General features: G+C 64.0%; 1 protein-coding gene across 2 annotated transcripts in view; it reads left to right on the top strand.

Moving 5' to 3' along the window:
• The first annotated feature begins 3,432 nt into the window (after positions 1-3,432).
• Positions 3,433-19,943, top strand: part of LOC147830299 (uncharacterized) — a 34,597-nt gene continuing 18,086 nt past the window's right edge. Inside the window, exons 1-2 of one of the 2 annotated variants that reach the window (XM_087210867.1) lie at positions 3,433-4,580; positions 4,725-4,807. In XM_087210867.1, the coding sequence (XP_087066993.1) occupies positions 3,946-4,580; positions 4,725-4,807 (718 nt within the window). In that variant the 5' untranslated portion in view covers positions 3,433-3,945. The remainder of the gene's footprint in view (positions 4,581-4,724; positions 4,808-19,943) is intronic. The other variant, XM_087210871.1, reaches the window with a different exon arrangement.

The following is a 19,943-nucleotide window of genomic DNA, read 5'->3' as shown; positions in this document are numbered from 1 at the left end:
ATGCTCATTCATGGGTGTCATGTCCTCCCTGTCCTCCCCCCGGGGCTGACCCCCCTTCTGGGGCCTCTCATCCCATCTCTTGGCGTGAGGGCTCAAATGGGGGTCCCTGGCCTTCCTCATGCTTTAGGCCTGCAGTGTCTGGGAAGTGGATTTCTGGAAGACATGATGCAGTTGGTTCTTGCTCTTTCTAACCCGGTCTTACAGTCCTCTCCTTTCACCTAGTGTGGTCAGACCATCCACATTTCATTATTGATAGAACTGGATTAAATCTACTATTTTTCTGGGTGCTTTCTAGTTGTTCCATACAGTGGGGTGTTTTTTTTGTTTGTTTATCTTTTACTCTGTTTTCTGTTTTCTCTTGATTAATTGAGCATTTTTATCATTCTGTTTTCTGTTCCTATGTCTCATTACTTGTATCTCTTAAAAGTTTTGGAGAGTTTACCTAGGGTTTATGGTAGAAGCCTGAAACTCTCCAGAGTTCGCATTCTGCGTTGTTGTGCTGACGCACACAGTAGAGATACCTGGTGCAGTCAGTCCCCACCAATCCACCCACCTCCCTGAGGTCATCCCTGCACTCTACTGGTGCTTGGTGTGGACAGTTATGGCAGTGACGAGTATTCCTAAAGGAATTTCATTTATCTTCATTCCTTGGCCTTCTCACACTCTCCATTTCTTCCTGAGATCCAATTTTCACTCTGCTTTCATGTTCATGACCATTGCTGGTGTCCTTGATCATTACTGGTAGGATAAGCAGGCCAGTGAGAAAACCACACAGCTCTGTGTGTCTGGGATCATTTTTGTTTATCCTTGACCTTTAAAAGATATTTTCACCAGTGAAGAATTCCGCTTTAGTCCTATACCAACATCCTGCTATTGTTGTCCCTTGAGTTGCTTTTGAGGAGAATTCTGCTGAATTCTTCTCTTCGTCTCCATGTGTAATTTACCTTTTCCCTTCTCTGTTGCCTCGAAGATTTTCTCTGCCTTTCTTCTCCCAGCAGTTTGAATATAATACGCAGAAGTTTCCTTTTCTGTTTTGGTCATTTGTTTACTCTTTTGACATTTGTCTTGGTGAATGTTCTCCAAGTGTCTTTGATCTGCGGTTTTGTGTCTGTCATTAACTTTGAAAAATCCTCAACTATTCTTTCTTTGGCTATCTCCTCTGCCTCTGCTTCTCTGTTTCTCTGTCTTCATCCCCTGGGGCTCTAGTCACGCTCACTGATGTGCCCCACTCCTCATGGAAGCACAAGCCTACTTTTCTGGTTCTCTTTCGGTGTAATTTCTGCAGCGCTCTCTCCCCTGGACAACATCATGTCCTCTTTACTTCTAACTATTCCTTCTCACTGCTTCTGTCTCTTTTCAAGCAATTTATTATCTTAAGCAGAGGATCAAAAACAGTGTACATTCATAAATGGGGCTCTCACTAAGTGTGCTACTTCTACACCAATTGTTAAAATCAGTGTATATATACTAACATGGAAACAGTTGGAACACATCCGGAGTTTGAAAAGAACCGCATTATCTCATGTATCTTTTTCAAATTTTACAAAACAACACCATGTTCTAGAGTGACGGATTCTGTAACGGGCATTTGTTGTGAGGCCTGGTGGAGGAGGATTAAGGACTGCCTGGAAGGACAGACACGGGGAGCAGGTCAAGGGGCACCGGCTCCGTGCTGACCCCTGGACGCATCACAGTGGGGTCACCATGCTGTGGTCCGTGCCTTGCAATGGCTGCATCCTGCCTGGGTGCGGGGTTGGCAGGAGGTGAGCGGGTGCTGGGGCCTGGAGGTCGGGGAGGCTGCCCTTGGCCTTGATCCCTGGTAGCACCGTGTTGCCTGCTGGGCTGGAAACATGCTCGCCTGCTGCTCCTCACTGCCTGCCCCGAGGATGCACAGAACGTCTGTGGAGGCGCTTGTCATCCTAGACGAGGTCACCGGCAGTGGGCAGTGAGCTAGCAGCCTTGCGCTGACCTGAGCCCCTGGGGCTGATGGGCGGGGCTCCAGGAGAGGGCGGGTCAAGGGCTGCGGGAGTGGCAGGCTGTCACACCCACCGCCGCTCGAGCAAAGCCAGACCTGTGCTGTGTGCGTGAGTGGTGTGTGGGGTGGGGTCTGCCTGTGTGACGTGTGCAGGGTCTGTGGTGCGTGTGTGCTGCTTCGAGTGTGGGTGTGGTGTTTGTGTATGGACAGTGTGTGTGGCGTGTGTCGGGCGTGTGTGTGCTGTGTGGTACTCAGTGTGGGCCGTGGCCGAGTGGACGCGGCGGCTGTCGGGAAGGAAGGGCCAGGCGGGCAGGAAGGGCGGGCACTAGCCGGGCGGTGCTTCCCTCCGTTTTGATGCCGCTTGCGGGAGGCAGTGGAGAAACAAAGCCCTGGCAGCCATGACACCCTCCGGACCCCGCCCCTGGTGAGTCACGGCCACGTGTGTGGTGAGGACTCAGCACCTGCAGCTGTGGCGGCCGTGGCGGGACCTTGGGGTGCAGCACACAGGAGGTGAGGACGCCTGCCGCACACGGAGTCGGGTCCCCTTTAGTGCGCGTCTTCTGCCTCGCCGGGCTTATACTTGATCGAAGTCCCTGTCATGACTCCCATGCCCAGATCCTCCCGGCCCCTGCTCCCAGAGCAGGCCGGGCGCCGTGGCGCAGGACCTGGACTTGAGAGAGCGCACTGCTGCTTTGGAAACTCCTGGCAGCCCTAGTTCTGCTCTAGCCAGGGCCCTGGCCTGAGCTGTCCTGGTCCTGGACGCTCTTCTTCGACCCCTGCCGGCTTCTCCTCAGCCACCAGGACTCCTGCTGCCTGGGCTGCTCCGGCGGCCTGGACCTGCACTCAGGGCCCTCGCTCGGCCCTGCATGTGGCCAAGGGTGCAGCTCTGTCTCTGGGCGGGGTCTGTAGCCCCTCCCGGAGGGCGCAGGCCTCGCGAGGTGGGTGAATGAAGCGGTCTGGACATGGGCCCCACGATGGGCAGGGCCTGCTGTCGACGGAGATGCGGGAAGGTGCTAGGCGGAGATACCTGAGCTCGCAGGGAGCTCATTTCCAGGGCAGGTCTGTGTTTTCTGGCGCTTTCCCCCAGTGATCTCCTCTTACTTATGCAAATAAACGAATGATCCGATCTCAGACAGGAGAAGGATGCAGGCTCCTTGGGGGGAAACTAAGCTGAAAACCAGGGCAAGACGTTCCTGACCGCGTGCCCTGTCCAGCGCTTCCAGGAGAACGCTTCACTTCCGAGCTCTGTTCCGGGCAGCACTTTTTATCACTTCCAGGGCCCCTGGAAGAATCATCTTCAGGGTGTGTGCAAAGAGCCAGGCCGCCTCCTGCGCTGCCTCACCAGGTCCCCCTGGCGGGCTGCTCCGGGCGAGGCCCTCGGTGCACCTCTGCCTGCCGGGCGCCTCCCAGCCCCGGCGCGGACTCAGGAGGGGCCGGGCGGTGGAGGCGGGGCCCGGAGGCGGGCGGGATGGAGGGCTCCTGCCTGTTCACAGCTCTGCCTCCACCCAGAGCAGGGCTGCCTGAAGTGGAGGGACTGGCGGGCTGGGGACCAAGGGCAGCCCGGCACACGCGTGCGAACACACACACACCGGCACAGGAACGCGCACTCGCAGCAGTGCACACGCGCAGACCCGCGCCCTCCCCACTGGACGCCTTGCACCGGTCCCGCCGGGGCGCGCGCGGCTCCGTCCTGGAAACCCACTGCCTCCTCCCGGAAGCCCACGGGCGGCCTCTTCTCCTGGACGGGGCTCCAGGGCGGAAGGCGGGACACGGGCCAGGTGGAGGGGCAGGACCGGGCAGGCCTGGGACTGGGCAGGATGCGGCCTCGCAGCCGCAGGGATGGGATGATGTGAGCGGATCAGAATCCCAGGGCCCGGCCGAAGGGGGGGGCGGGTGCCGCGGGCAGCAGCGGACCTGGCGCGGGGCACCGGGCGCGCAGGCCGGGTCGGGGTGCTGAGGGTTGGGTGGGGATGTGCGAGGCCTGGGGACCGGGAGGGCAGCAGTCTGGGGCTGTGGGTGCTACTCTCGGTCGGGGAGGAGGTGGCGAGGCGCGGGGAAGCCCGGGATGGCGCAGAGTGGGCTCCGGTCCCTGCGCCCCGGGCTCCGAGTTCTGCAGCCCGGAGGGCCCCGTTGTTGGGAGAGGGCGGGTCTCAGGCCACCTGGGCTCGGCCCTGCGGGAAGAAGCCCGCTGGCACCGGGGGGCTGGACCCGAACGCCTGGAAGAAGGCGCCGCGGGTGGGACAGGATCCCCTCGGTGTTGTGGGCGCGCGTGGGACGAGGCGGCCGGGTGCAGCACGGGCCGAGGGAACCCGCTTCCGGGCGGGCACGCATTCCCGCGTGACCGCCGGCTCCTGCGCGGGTCCGGGCCTGGACGGAATTTAGGCTGCGGCTGGGCCGGGGGCGCGCGTGGGGCGGTGCTTCGGGGCCGGGAGCCTCTGGCCAGGTCCCAGGTCGAGCCGCCCCGCCCCACCCCGCCCCCGGGTTCCGGCCCCGCCCCTTCCCCGCCCCTCCCGGCCCCGCCCTCGGTGGAGCCCAGAGCGCGGGCCGGCGGCTCACGGCGTCCAGGGAGCAGCATCCTCGGAGTCGTCTGCGGGATGGCGCCGAGGTGCGCGCTGATCGCGGGGCCGGGGCCGGGGCCGGGGTGCGGGGTCTGGGGGACCCGGGAGCGGGGGTGCTCCGAGGGTCCTGGCGTGCGGGCCGGGGCGCGCAGGGTCGCGGGCGCGGCGCCCTGACCTCGCTGTCCCCGCAGGTGGCCCGGGCCGCGTCGCCTCCTGGACGTGCTCGCCGCCTTGGCCCTGCTGCTCGGGGTCCGCGCGGCGTCCGCGGAGCCAGGTAAGCCGGGCGGGCTCGCGGTCCCCGGCCGGGCGGGGCGCGGGGTCCCCTGGTTGCCTCCCCGGTGTCGTGCGCTCCGCGCGGGGCCCAGGAGCCCGGCACGCGTGGTGCGGCGCGAGGTCCCGCGTCGGGCGGGCTCCGGCCTTTGTGTGCGCCCGGCCGCGGGTCCCAGCGGTGTCGGGTTGCGCTGTGAAGCCCGTCGCTCGCTTGGTGGCCCAGGCTTTGCTCCCCGTGCGCCCGCCCGCTCGAGATGAAACTCCCTCTGCGTGCTCAGGCCGGTGCCCAGCCAGCTCCGGGGGTCCCCACCGAGGGCCAGGCCCGACAAAGACCGGGGGCGAGTGAGGTGCGGGCCTGGCCCGCGAGTGGGAAAGGTCGCTGCTTTGCAACTGCAAGCGGCGAGGGCCAGGTCCCCGCCTCCGCGCCTGCGGGGTCACCTGCCGCCGGCCGCAGGCCTCTGGCGCGGAGGGAGGAGGCGGAACATTCGGGGAGGAGGGAAACCAGGCTGGGAGAGAAATAACTCGGGTCATTGTTTCTAGCCGGCTTAGTCACCAGGCTAAATAGCAGAACCGGCCTTTAAAAAAGTGACTACCTTCTGCGCAGATCTGCCACAAAGCACCTGTTGGCTGGACGCGGATAATTCCTCCTTGATGTGGCTGACGGGGGTAAGGGCCTGTGCTGGCCCCGGCTCCGGGTCCGGCCGGTTCCTGCCGACCCCGCGGCCAGGTCGCTGCCGGCCGTGCCCTCCGCACGGCGGGGCCAGCAGACAGGCCCAGAGTTGCACGTGAGGGCGTCGCCAGCCCAGCCTCTCCGTGGTGACAAAGAAAGGCGAGGCCGCCGCCTGGGGGACCCCCCCTTATCTCCTAGGAGAGGAGGAAGCGAAGGGATGGATTTTGGCCGTGCTTGGGCGCCGTGTGAGAGGAATCCTTGCGGCCTGGAAGTGGGCGCTGAGCGCCAGACTCCAAGGAAAGTCGCAGCCCAGAGTGGCCCTGGAGCAGGAGCAGGAAGGGCCGAGGTGCCCTTGGAATGTGGCTCCTGGGCCGGGGTCAGAGCCGGAAGGCGTCCAGCGGGGCTGCGCCGCCCGCCCCTCCCCCTGCACGCCGGCCCCTCCTGGAGACCAAGTCCCCCTGGCCGGCGTTGCCGCCCCCGGGTGCCGGAGGAGAGCTGGGGTGTGTGCGAGCCTTGGCAGGGCTTGGTTTGCTCTAGAGACCTGTGAAAGTGACTGGTGACTAACCCTAACCCTAACACCAGAACCCCGCCGATTTGCATTTTCTGACCAAGCTCATGGGCTTCCCTGTGTCTGCCTCTTGTTCCCCAGGTTCTGATGCTCTTGAATACACCCCCCAAACCTGGGGCACCACAGCTCCAGGCCCTCTGTTGGAGCCGCCAGCTGTGGTGAGCTACGGTGGCCCCAGGCTTGCTGGGGTCGGACAGGCCTCTGGTGGAGGTGCGGGATGCCCAGGGCTCCTGCCCTGCTGTCCCAGCCTCCGGTGCCCACCTGCACCCTCCCCCCACCCCATCCCCCTGCACAAGGGGGCACGTGTGAGATGGGGCCCCTGCCCTGTGGGCTGGGCATCCCCATGTCCCGGGCGCCTGTCCTCCTGGGCGAGGGTACTGAGTGCTGAGGCTCCTGTCCCTGGGCTCCCAGGGAGTCTTAGGATTCAGATGCAAGGACTTCGAAGATAGTTTTGAATTTCAGCAAAACTTGTTTTTCAGGGTACTCTTGTTTGACTTTAAAAGGAAGAGAGAGGGGGAGGAGGGAGAGGGGAGAGGGGACTCCTGCCCAAGAAACCTAGAAGGAGTGGAACTGACCTCATCCCTGCAGGTGACACGGTGTCCAGAGCCTGCCTGGCTCCACATGGTTCCCTTAAAGTACACTGCACACACAAACGTGCACGCATGTAAGAGTGCATGCTTACACGTGCACCCCTAGTTACACAGAGGTGTAACACATGCAACATGTAAAGGCATGCAAAGTCCCCTGCAGATGGACAGCATCCACAAAGGGAAGGACGTGTCCCACACACGTATACACATGGCACACTGCCATGCACACCTGTGCACACAGGTACACACGTGGTCACCTGCACACATGCACACGCCTGTACACCACCATGCACAGGTGCACACACGTGAATGCTTGCACACATGCTCGCTCCCTCACCACGGTGCCTGGTCAGCCTCTGCGCTGCGGGAAGGTTTAGGAGGGCTAGGGCCCTTGGGGTGTACAGCCTGTCTGTCTCACGTGTGGGATCCCCACGAACTCTCACTCTGCCTAAGGCTGCTCCCAGGCTCTGCACACTGCCTGGGCCCCCTGAGCCCCTCAAGGCCTGGTGTGGAGTGCGTGGTGCGTGGTGGAGACCTGCCCCCATGAGCCACTGCCCGGTGGAGCTGCAGCCCAGCGCTCCTGAGTCACACTGCAGCTGTGGGCCAGGGGCCTCTGTGCGGGTTCCGTCCGCTTTGCACTGGTGCTCAGGTCACGGGGGGTGGGGGCGGGCAGGGCTGAGGCTGTGGCTGAGGTGCAGCCCCTAGGCCGGGCTCCGTCCGCAGTGGGCAGCCATCACCCCGTGGCGCACTGTGCCAGGCGTGGCCTCCGGGATGCAGCTGTCCCTCGCAGCTCCATTCCCCGTGTCAGAACAAGGTGAGACGCTCTCTCCCTGGTGTCGGCCCTTCTGCCCAGGACAAGAGCAGCGGGGTCACCTACTGTGTCTCCAGCTCTGCAGCTGGTCAGCTCACCTGCTCCTCGGGTCCTGGGGCTCGCACCCTGATGGAGTGGGGTCCTTGTCCTCTGAGCCCCCCACCTCCCAGCAGTCTCAGCATGCAGGATCACACGGACTGGGCCTTCGAGGCTGCAGGGGATGGGCCAGCCTGCGCCCATGCACCCAGCTGCCTGAGCGAAGACCCTCCCTGCCCGGGGCAGGGCGCTTTGTGCGACACTCTGCCCTGGAGCCCTGGAGCCACAGTGTGTATCTCCTCGCCCTGCGTTGTGTCTGTAGGACAAATCTTTGCACCGCACACCATACCCCGAGGACTGCTGCAGTCCCACAGCCCGGAGCTCATAGGTTCTGTCCCTGAGCACAGCCTGTGTCTGCCGGGGTGGAGCCCTGCCCGAGGCCCAGGGGTGTCTGTGAGATGGAGCTGTGAGGAGCTCTGCTCACTGCTGAGTCAGGCTGGCTGGGAGGGCCGTCTGTCCCAGCTCCTTGAAAGAGCAAGCCCTGGCACGGCTGCGGCTGCTTCAGCCCGGGCCCTGGAGCCCAGAAGCGCGCGCAAGCCTGTGCATCTTCCTGGAATTCCGTGCTGGCAGACGGTCACTCCTGGGCCGGCCCTGTGGGTGCCGTGTGTGCCTGGGGGCCCTGTGCCGAAGTGGAAAAGGGTGGCTCTCTTGCACTGGCTTCCGGCAGCCTCGGGCTCTGTGGGAGGGGACAGAGTGGGTGTTCTTTGGGGCTGTGGAGGTGGCCAGGTGCAACTCCGCAGATGCCGTGGTGGGAAGTGCTCGTTTCCTGAGGCTCTGCTGGGTGGAGTCACAGTCAGCCGCCCGGTCTGTGGCGCAGCCATGCTTGGCCATCGTCTGAGGCGGTCTTCGTGGCAGAGAACCCCCCAGCACAGGCCGCTCCTGGTGAGGGCCAAGAGCAGCGCCTTCTGCCCGGCGACTTGTGCTGAGTGGAAGCAGCTACGAAGCGAGAGCCCCGATGTTTCCTTGGAGGCTGAGCCATGCTGTGGTTCCTCCTGTCCTGGGGACGTGAAGGGGACAGAAGAGCCACCCTGCACCTGACCTGGAGGCCACCATCGCGCAGGCCCCTGGCTGAGGACCACGGGATGCTTCCCTTCTTATCTGTAGGCAGGAGTGGGTTTCACAAGGGCGGCCCCTGTCGAGAGTCTGGGCGCCTTCAGCACTGGGAGGTGAGAGGTCTGTCCTGCGGGGGGGGGGGTGTCCCCAGCGGGCAAGGCCCCGCCCGCAGGTGGCCTGTGCAGGGTGACCCAGGGAGGAAGGGGCCTGCTGAGGGGCGCTGCCACCTCCTGGGCCCCCTTGTCTGCAGTCTTGTCTGTGACCTCTTGCAGGGGCGGGGTGCAGCAGCATCACGGGACAGCCCAGGCCCCGACCCTGGGACCAGCTGGGCCTGGGAGGGGTGGGCCCCTGCGCCTGGCGTCTGTCTCCCAGCTGTGGACTTCTCTTCCCTTACGTATTGTATTTTATTTTATTTACAGTACTGGGATTGAACCCTAGGCCTTCGAACTGAGCTGTGTCCCAGACCTGTTTTGTTTTCTATTTTGAGGCAGGGTCTTGTAGTTGCCCAGGCTGTGGCTGCCTCTGTACCGGCTTTCTGTGTGCATTTCTGGTGCTGTCTGCATGCAAGGAGCCGCTGCCTCCCCTCGATATGGGAGGGCAGACCCCACTGTGTGTTACCAGATGCCCACGGCCTGGGGGCCTGGGTGCAGCTGTGTGCAGCCAGCTGCGCTATCTCCCAGCGGGAAGCACCTGGGCCCGCTCCCTCCAGCCCTGGTTCTCTCGGTCCTTATCTAGGGCCCAGGCAACACCTCGCAGAGTGAGTGCCGTGGCTCAGCTGAGTCTGGATGGAGGCCTCCAGGTGGGCAGTGCGAGTGGCCACCTGGCCCTCAGGAGTCCTGCTGGTTTGAGCCGAGTCCCGCTGGCGCGTCCTGTCCCCGCAGAGGGGCTGTCTCACCGAACCTTGGCTGTGTGTGCATGCCCACCCCGGTGGCTGCCGATGCCCTTCTGCCTCAGGCCCTTCTGTCTTCGCTGTGTGTCTGTTCACACGGATTTCACTGCTCCTCTCGCTGCTGTCGGCCTCTCGTTGGGGTCTGGTGTTTCTGGAGGCACAGGGCAGGCCCTTTTGTTTGTGTGCCCTGATGCAACCCCCACAGTGGCCCTGGCTCTGGCACGGGCAACCCTGCCAGGCCTCAGTTTGCCCCCTGTGGCTCTGGGTGCTGTGGGCAGGGCCCCCTGAGGCCTGGCTGCCTGTCCCCTCGCAGCGGGGTGGCACTGTCTGGTGGGAGAGTGGGGAGCCCCTCCGGGAGCCCCTCGATCCTGTGGCCTTGAGCACGTTACTCCCCCCTGCTGCTCACGCCCCTCTCTGATCGGTGAGCGGGGAGCTGCGGCTCTGCGTCTCCTCACTGCTCGCGTTTCCTGGCCTTGCCGCTGGACCCGTCTTGCTGGGGCTCCTGGTCTGCCTGCTCCTGGCAGGCCTGGGTCAGGCGCCTCTGCCCCAACTCCGTCTCCAGGGAGTGCCTTGTGTAGGGGTGTCCCTGGCCAGCTCCTCAGCCCCTTGGGGTCACAGCTGCTCCCAGGGACCAGTACAGGGCTGGAGTGGCACAAGGCGGGGACAGGCGGGGCCTTAGACACTGGGAGGAGCAGGGAGGGGTGCCCCGGCCCCAGAGGGACCAGGCCTGGACACTCAGGCAGCGTGGATGCCCAGCCTCAGGGCTGTGAGAGAACACAGCTTGGGGGCGTTTCCCTGGGGCGGCTCTTGGGGACCGCAAGTCCCGATTGCTCACAGAGGGTGCGATCAAAGCCCAAGGAAGACAGCGCCTTCTGTGGGTTCCAGGCCTCGCCCTCCTGGCAGGATCCGGGGCGTCCTCCCCACACCCCAGGCCTGGCTCAGGGACAGTGGAGGGCCCGGTCTGCAAGCAAGCCGCTCCCTTTCGAGGGAGGTGGGGAGCGGGTGCCAGGCTGCTGGGGTTGGCAGCAGGGACCGTGGCAACCCTGCTGTTATCAGAAACCTGGCCAGCAGCTGCCTCGACCTCCCCAGGCCTTGTCGTGGGCTTGCAGAGCGGCCAGTATGCTCATCCAGGTCCAGAGACCTGCAGCTCCGGTGTGCAGCAAGGGGGCATCTGTGGGCCTTCAGTGCTGGAGCACCGCCCCGCCTCAGCCTGCTGACAGTCAGCGCTGCCCTCGGGTGTCCAGAACAGGGCTCCCTGGAGACAGGCGGCAGACGGCAGGGCAGCTCGAGAGGTTGGCTGGCGTTCTCAGGACAGAGCTGGCCTGGCCGAGCATGCAGCCTGTCTTCCGTCCCGAGCTCGGGGACTGGCCCTCTCTGAGAGCACGCGTATTTCTGAGCGGGGTGAGTGGCCTGTGCCTGGCCTGGCCACAAGCAGCAGGAGCACTGTGGACAGCCGTGTCCGCCCTCTGTCCTCCACCTGGTCTCCTCGTCCCCCTCAGGGCGTCTGTGTGAGACCTCGGACCCAGCTGGTCAGAGTGTAGGGGGAAGACACCAATTTGCACCAACTGAGGTGGGGCATCCTGGCTCCTGGGGGTGTTTCTGTGCTCAAATTCCTGAAGCCCGGCCTTGGGACAGCACTCAGCAGGGTCAGGGGTGGCGCACACCTGTACTCCCAGCACTCAGGAGGCTGAGGCAGGAGGATAGCTGTGAGTTCAGCCAGCCTGGGCTACGCAGTGAGTGTAAGCTCAGCCTGGACTACATATCCAGACCTGGTTTTAAACCAAAACCCGGCCAGGGATTTAGCTCAGTGGTGCTGCCGCCTGCCTAGCAAGTGCAAGGTGCTGAGTTTGATCCCCGGTACCAAAAAAAAACCCCCAAACCTCAAACAAAACAAAAAGCTATGCAAGTCCTGCCCTCCCTGTCTGCCCCGCCCCTCCCTTGGGTCCCCGCTGAGGCTCAGGGGGTTTGAACTGGATTTGAATCCAGGGACTCCACGCAGTCAGTAGCTGGACTGTGAGGCTGAAGCACGGCCGTCTTGCTCCTGGGGACAGAGTGGCCAGCTTGTCCCTGACCCTGGACAAACTCCAATGTCCTGGTATCTTCCGCCTTGCTGGGGTGGTGACCACTGGCCTTTCATGTGCTTATCTCCGATCTTCAGCTATACGAGCATCTCACCGACCTTTGCCCTCTGGTCCTAGCTCCCGGCACTGCAGTAAGGGGCTCTGGTCTGAGGATTTCCTTCCCTCTCTTCTTCCCTTTCTGGAGGCCACTGCCGAGATGCCTGCATTTTGGGCTGTTCTCTGCAGCCTGGAAGCTCCACCCGCCCCACCCACCCGGCTGGCCTGTCCTGCCCTGGGCTTGTCCTGATCCTGTGGGTTAACCGTGGTCTGTGTGTGGCTGTCCCAGGGTCCCTGCCTGGCAGCCTGCGCCCTGCCTCCTGGTCTCACCTCGTTCTGGCTCCGCCAGGCCTGTGCCCGGGTGTCCACCCGCTCTGTGGCTGTGCAGCTGGCTCTCGGGGGCGCTCCCATTGGCCCCTCAGCCCGTCCAGGCCGCAGCCCTTCCTTCATGAAACCGGCTCCATCCTCCCGGGCCGCCTGTTGTCCCTCAAGGCCCAGAGCCCGTCCAGCTCAGCCCTTACCCTGGGTCTCGTGGTGGCCTCTGCGTGGCTGCTGGGAGTCAGACCTGCTGCCCAGCTGGGGGCCCTGCTGACCCGCACTGCCAGTGCCACAGGAGCCAGGGACACCAGGGACGGGCTCCTGTGTGAGCATCCACTCCCAGCACAGAGCCGCCGCATAGCCAGAAGCCCACGTGCGCCAGGGAGAGTTCTGTGCCAGCCTCTCGGGCTGCTTGTTCTTAGGGAAAGTAAGGTGGGTCCGTGGTGCTGGGACTGGGACCCACCCGCCCCCATGAAGCCACTGTGCCCGACCTTGACCCCAGGTGCCCGTGGGTCGCATGGCTACACGGCTCCTCCCTCGTTCTGTCCTTCATGAAGAAACCGATGGTCCTGCCAGGCATGCGGCAAACACCTGTAATCCCTGTGAAGTGGCACCCGGGGGCAGGCTGACCAGAAGAGCGGCCCTCAGAGACCAGAAGGGAGAGCGGGTTTATTCGCTAGCTAGGGGCCCAGCGGAAGTCCGCTTCCAGAGTCTGAGCCCCGCTTCTTCAGCCAGGGCGGGGAGCAGGCGGGATTTTACAGCAGCAGAAGTTAGCAAAGGGCAGGGAGGTGGGGTAGTGTTGCCTTTACAGTTTATCTTTGAGACACAGGGAGGTGGGCAGCTGTGTCTCAGCAGTTCGTCCTCCGCCACCGTTCATCTTTCATGGGTTTAGCAGGAGGGGCAAGGCTTAGACCGGCAGCCTGGAGACCTCAGTGTCTGCCAGGCTCGGAGGCCTCAGTCTCTGCTCTGTCTTTTGTTTTTTTCCATCATCAGTACTCAGGGAGGCTGAGGCGGGAAGGTTGCAGTTTCTAGCCCAGGTTGGACAGCTAGAGACATAGTGAGACCCCGTCTCAAAATAGAAAATGGAAAGAGGACTGGGAATATAGCTCAGTGTGAAGGCCCTGGGTTCAATCCACGGCACTGCAGGAGAGGAGAGGCATGGAGGACCTCCGGGAGCTGAGACATGGGCGCTTCTGGGCGCTTCTGGGGCTTCTCGCTGCCTCTGAGGTGTGGGGGTCCTGCCCCGTCCATCCTGGTGGGGACTCCTGAGTCCCGCCCACAGATCCCGCCCGCAGGGGCTGTTGCAGAGATGTCCGTCTGTCTGCACGATGGCTCGAGCTTTTTAATGTCTTAGAAGCTTTGTTGTGCCAAGATGCCCTCACTGTGGGCCTTGTTCTCCCACGGGTGCAGGTTCATGGCTGAGTGGCTGGAGCGTGTTGGGGTCACGCTGCTGTCCCCCGTGCATGTGACAGCGGGGCCTCGCCCAAGTGAGCGCGTGGCAGGGCCGAGTCCTGGCTGGCTCGGCTTGGGCAGCAGCTGCTCATGGCTCCTTGCATCTGAGCAGCTCTGTCCACCTCACGAAGCTCCCTCTGCCTCGCTGTGGACTGGGGCCCTTGTCCCGACCTTCTCCATGAGCCTCGGGGGCCCTCACCAGCTCCCCTCAGGAGCTCCTGCTCCCCCCGCCTGCCTAGACCTGCCTGCCTCAGCACCCTCTTCCTACCTCAGTGAATTCTGGGCACATGCAGCCTGGCCAGCAGGCACCACAGGCCACAGTGTGGAACCCTCGGGAGGAGCCTGTGACACTCTGCGGCCCAGGGCCCCTGGATGGCTCTGAGGGACAGGGCAGCCTCCTCGGGCTCTGGTGCAGGTTGTCCGCTCTGGGCTCTGGTGCAGGTTGTCCGCTCTGGGCTCTGCTGCAGTGCAGGCTGCGACCTAGGAGCCACACCCTGAGGGCGAGCTGGTCACCGGGTTCACAGCACCCAGAGGGCGCGCTCCGCCCAGGTGGGGTCCCTGGGAGCATCTGCGGGAGCTGGGAAGGGCCTCCATGGCCCCCCCACCCGGCAGCAGCCACAGACCCCTGGGCTGCTTCCCACGGCAGGGCGGTGGGTGTTGCAGACCCTTCCCGGGCTCTGGGTGGGCACCGCGTTCTGGGAGGAGTCTGGGGCCGGCACATAGCACTGTGAAATTTTCGTGAGGTTTTAAACCATTTTACTTTTTAAAATTACCCACGCCAGGAATGCACGAGCCACAGTGGGAACCCTAGTCCCTGCAGCCTAGGGTGAGAGGGGGTGGCCCCACTGCTCCCTTCAGGGGTTCCCCTGGTGCTGTTCCCCGTCCCCAGGCCCCTCGCGTGGCCACTGCTCACGTGGCAGCCACAGCCCTAAGTGTCCTGCCTGGGCCCGGGTGCCCAACTCCGAGGGGAGCCGCTGGGCCCTGCATCGGGAATGGGCTCCAGAACCACGCAGCAGATGCAGTGACTCTGCCCCCAGGTCCTGTGCACTCTCACTCTGACTGTGGGTGCCCGGGGTGCGGGGCTGGGGTTCCCAGCTCTGCTCTGGTACCCTGGCCCTGCGCTCCCAGCACCCCTGGACGCCCGCTGCTGGTGGCAGAGCTGGGGCCCAGCCTGGGCCCTGTGCCCACCAGCTGGCAGGACTGGGTGCAGAGTAGCGGAGGGCTTGGGCGCAGTTCCTGGGAGGCGGTACCCAAGGGGTTCTCGAGTGCTAATTGAAGACCTGACTCCCTGTCCTGTCCCAGGATGAAAGGCCCTTTGTGCAGGGAGCTGGGCTCATGGTGCCTCGAGCAGGTAGTGGCCCTTGCTGAAGAATGTCTCTGCGAGGCACGGGACAGCTTCTCCCTTTATTTCTGCTATCAGCTCACGATGCCTCGATTCGGGTCCCAATTATACACAGAGGGGGTGGTTGTGCCATCTAGATGCTGATGCAGCCATCTTGGTTCTTCTCGCTGTATCCTGGCAACAGGGTGGGGTGGGGTGGGGTGATGTTCCCGGGACCAGCTGAGGGGACCCAGGCTCCTTCTGGGGCTCGGGGGGTGGGTGTAAGGCTGCCGTGCAGGACGTGACGGGGCCAAAGGCCAGGCTGCTGGACCTAGGGCTGCCAGAGGAGGGCCGTGCATGGCCGAGAGTGGGCAGCCTGGCTGCAGGTTCCTGCCCACGTACAGGGCCAGAGCATCCCTGCTTCTCTCCAGGGCACCCGAGCTGGGGGCTCCAGCTGCCCACAGCTCTACAGTGGCCACCGGGTCCCTGCAGTTTCAGGTCACTGGAGGACAGAGGGACAGGGTGCCCTGCTGCTGGCCACCTGAGCTGGCTGAGGTGTAGCCACCTGTGCTCGCTGAGAGCGAAGGTGAGGAGGGGCGTGAGCCCTGAGCGTCCCTGCTGCCCCCTGGCCTCCCCCAAGTCCAGGTCTGAGGTCAGCCCAGCCCTCCTGGACTCCAGGCCACAGAGCAACCCCCCTCTGTTAGTGCCGAATTCCTGACTCGGCTCTCGTCAGATATTAACCAGCGAGGCTGGCGAGTCCTCCCCATCCTCCCCGCTGCCACTGGACGCCCTCCTCACGTGTGACCTGGGCCGGGAGTTCCCGGGAGGGGCCGGCCCTGGCCAGCAGGACTGACTCTGGCCAGGATCTGCAGCGCGGTCCTGGTGGCTGTGGCCGGACTCCGTTGCCCCAGCTGGGGACGCTGCTGTTGGGTGCTTTGATCTGGAATCTGTGGCGTGGGCGGGCAGTGCAGCTGCTCCTGGCTGTCAGAGGTGGGGCCCGTCCAGCTGGGTCACCTTGGTGTCCAGGGACCAAGCTGGCTGGGCAGCCGGGGCCTGGCAGAGGCCTGGTGTGGGCCTGTGGGTGGTATCTGGCTTAAGGGCCACCGCAGCTGTCCTTCGGGTGGGACAGTAGCACCTTGCTGGCCAACAGATGGCAGGTGGGGAGCGGTCTGTGCTCGCTGGGCGCCTGCTGTGTACTGGCCCTGCTTGGCCGGTTGCTGGCAGAGCATGCGCGGGCACCTGGGAGGGCCAGGAGCCCAGGAATGTGACTCAGACAGCGTCACGAAGGGCTACTGTGATGGGCGTCCCTACCTCTCCAGGTGACCCGGAAAGCGCACTCCCATAGACCGGACCTGAGCGTGAGCTCTTTCCAGTAGAAACGAGGGGCTGCCCGAGGCTCAGTTTGAACTTAGTTTGACTTTTAGACCTGTAGTAATTATAGGAGGGAGGGTGCTGGGGTTCAGCTGGGCCCCACACGCATGCCTGGGCACTGTGGGGTGCCGAGCAGTGGGCTCTGCTGTTGCATCGGCCTAGCGAGGTCGGGTCTGAGATGGCTCTGGGTGCGGGTGGCGGGCAGAAGAGGCTGGGGAGGAGGAGAGCCCCCCGTCCTGGCCTGCTGCCCTTCTGGGGAAGCCGCTGTCCCCGGCTCCGGGCAGCTGTGCTCGGACACGGCAGAGCCGATGGGGAGCACCTGGCTCCCCGGATGTTCACCGCGGCTCACCCGGAGAGCCCTCCCGGGAGGCAGCAGCTCTGAGGCTGTAACCCCGGGAGCCTCCCTCAGGGACGCCGCAGGGACAGGTGGGGACCACACTCCAGCGCCCAGTGCTCCGGAGAGGCCAGGCCCGGGGACGGGCCAGCCTGGGGGCTCTGGCCATGGCCCTCCCTGGCTTCCCTGCTCCTCGGCCATGGCGACGAGGGGCAGGATCACTGGGCTTGTCCCAGACTCGGGGTTGGCTCTGAGCCTCGCCAGGAGGAGGGTTGAGAAGCTGTGTCGGGTGGCGCTCACCTCCGCCCGCCTGGACGCCTGCTGTCCCTTGGGGTTCCAGCACCCCAGGAGAGGCCAGGGCCTCCGCACTAGGACGAGAGGCCGGGTCTCGGGCATCCTCCCTCCGGATCGGGTGTGGGCTGGGCTGTGGGCACCGCAGCTTCTCCCAGGGACGCTGTACCAGGCGCCCCAGCAGAGGTGGCCGTGTTTGCCGTCGTCCCGTGCTGTCCGGGGCTGAGGGAGCCCACAGTTCCCCAGCTATGGGCTGCGCTCTGCACCCTTTCTCCTCCCTGTGACCTGCCTTGTGCCCATCTGGGACCACACTGCTTCCCCCCAGGCCTGGAGAGGAGACCACAGTGAGGCAGGGCCGCCCTGGGAGTCAGATCCACCCCCACCCTGGGGAGGAGGCTGGGCCCTGCCCTGGTCTGGCCTGAGGCGGGAGTTCCTGCCGGGACCCCTGCCCGTGCCCTGCACTCTGTCCTGGGTGTTGGGCACCCCCATCCTGGCAGCCGAGTGTCCTGCTCAGCATGGCAGGAGGGTCACCTCGCGTCTGCTGGACACTGCTCACAGCTGGGCCACGTGTCCTGGTGGCAACCTGCGTACCTGAACCAAGTTCCTGCAGGGACTCACTCGCCCACCTTGTGCCTGGCAGGGTGGCTGTCTGTCCTGTGGTCCCTCTGAGGGCTGGAGGACCCAGGAGGGGACCCTGGGGTGGCCCTGTGCTGCTGAGACTCATTTACATCCTGAACAGAAGCCGAAGGGTCACAGGGTGCTGCATCTGCCCAGACAGCATGGTCAGATGTGGGGATGTGGGTCCTGCAGGCCTGGCTTCCCGGGGCTCCCGGGGCCACATCGAGGGTCCCGAGAGCCAGGACTGTGCCAGGTGGAGGAGGGTTTGGAAGAGTCAGCCCTCATGCGCTGGGGTGTGCTCGTTCACCCTGCACTCACACGTGAGTACACTTGCTCATTTCTGCACTGGCCACGACCTCGCTCCCTCCCACACACATTCCTTCATTCCTTCCCCACTCACCCACGAGTTCCCTGTTACCACACTTTCCTACTCATTCATTCCTTTCTGCGCTTGCCCATGAACCATTCATTCATCTTTGCACTCATGCGTGAATTCATTCCTGTACTCCTCACAAGTCATTCATTCATTCCTCATTCGCGCGCAGATTCATTTGTTGGGACTCATTCATGAACTCACGTCTTCGTTCCTGCACTTAGCGACGAATCCTTCGTTCATTCCCACGCTCACTCCCTCACCCCTTCCTGCACTTGCTCCTGCATCTCCCTGCCCTCCCTCAATTGTCCCTTCGCTCCCGCCTCACGCCCTTGTGCCCTCTTCTGCGGTGGGAGCAGGGCCCCAGAGGCTCCAGTTCCTGCCCGGGTCATAGCCACCTGCCGTCCCTGCCCACTGTCCTGTCATTCGAGCTCCCACACCCCTGTCTCGCAGAGCCCACAGAGCCCGGCCTGGGGCTGTGGGTCGCAGCAGGTGGTGCACGGGGAGGATGGTGAGCAGCGTCCCCTGAGCCTCTGGGCTTTTCCTTTCCCCTCACGGCCACCCCAGGGCCGATGTCACTTGGAGCTGGCGCCAGCTCCTTGCCGGGGTGTGGCGGCTGTGGACCCTTGGCCTTGTCCCACTGCCCCCACTCAGGACCTGCCCTCGTGGCCTGGCAGAAGGCCCTGGCCTTCTTGCTGGCTTGTGTGGGGCTGAGCTTGGTGTCCACCCAGCCTGGGTGTCCTGCTGCCCTTGTGCCTGGCCTCTAGAGGCAGAGCTGGGGTCCCCAGCACCTGGAATGCCGGCGGTGGGGAGATGCCGTCCGAAGAGGCCCCCACGCCCCGCTCAGTCCTGCCTGTAGAGCAGGGCCTGGGTGTGGCCCCCAGTGTGTGGGGGTCACTCTCAGTGACCCTGTGCAGCCAGAGGGAGCGGGAGGGGGGAGCGTGGGTGGCTGCCTGGGCCTTTGGAAGCCCCGGAATGTGGACCACCCCAAGAGCTTCATGGCCTCGCTGGCCCCTCAGGCTGACACCGGCCCCAGCCCAGCCCTGGGCCAGGCTGTCAGCTGTTGGCTGTCGGCTGTCGGCTGTCATCTGGGACAGGCCTTGTCCTAGGGCAGCCGGATGAAACCCTGTGGGGACCAGCAGGTACTGTCCTCGCCGTGCCTTAAAATCCAGTTGGGAGCCTGAGACACAGCCGAGCCGGGTGCCCTGCCTAGCCGGTGCCAGCCATGACATCTGTGGTGCTGGGTCCTCATACCTGGACTGTGCACTGTGCCTTTGGCTGGGGCGGGCCAGGTGGGGGTCGTCTGGCTGCTGGAGGGCTGGGCAGACACAGGGCAGAGCCTTCCCACCTCTTGGGCCCTGGGCTGGCTGGGGCTGAGCTGCAGAGACCCAGGGGCCTGCAACTCCACTGAGCCCCCGCAGGGGAGGTGGGCAGCAGTGTCCCCCAATGGCTGCACCCGCTGGAGCCCTGGCCTGGATGCTGTGATGCAAGGCTTGTTCCAGCGGCATCTTAGAAGTCTCAGGCCCAGACCCAGTGGGCTCCCGAGGCCAGCAAGCCCTGGCCACTCTCTGTGGCTTTCAGAGCCCATTGCTAGGGACACAGTGGCACACTGCGAGGGGCATCTAAGCCACGTGCTTCGGTAGAGACAGCCCTGCCCGTGGCCCATGGGACACGGTGAGGGCGCCATGCACAGGTGTGTCTGACTGTCCTGTGTGGGTGGCCTCATATCCACTGGGAAGGGGGGGTCTGGAGTGTCTGCCTTTAGCCGCCCAACTGGAGGGCCCGCAGTGGGGTGCTTGCCAACCAGGGGACGCCACCGCGGCTTCTCCCAGTTTCTAACCAGGATGTGGACCCAGTGCCCCGCCCTGTTCCTGCCACTACAGTCCGCATATTGCTCAGCTGTGGCCTCCAGGGAGCCCTCCTGGGGGCGTCCCTCAGCACCCAGCCCTGCCCCGGTGTTTCGGAGCAGACCCAGGTTGTGGGAAGCAGGGACGGGCCTCCCTCGATGGAGGACATGCACCCACAGAGTCACGCCAGGGCCCAGGCAGGCTGGAGGACTCCTCAGAGCAGGGACCCGCCCTCCCTGTCTCGGGCCACCAGGTTTCACCGACCAAGTGCATATCAAGCGCCATCTCTGTCTTGGGACAGCCATGGGGTGGCTGGGGCTGGTGGCTGGGTCGCCAGCCCTCTGCCTCCACCTCATGTGCACCGGCCTTGGTGGGAGCCACACGGCAGCCACTTTCACACCTTGAGGTCCTCAGATCTGCC

Source organism: Heterocephalus glaber, unplaced genomic scaffold (genome assembly GCF_053883595.1).
Source record: "Heterocephalus glaber isolate CG9 unplaced genomic scaffold, H.glaber_assembly_v1.0 deba00000122, whole genome shotgun sequence".
Lineage (NCBI taxonomy): Eukaryota > Metazoa > Chordata > Mammalia > Rodentia > Bathyergidae > Heterocephalus > Heterocephalus glaber.
Note: the sequence above shows the minus strand (reverse complement) of the source record. Positions and strands in the feature narration are given on the sequence as shown.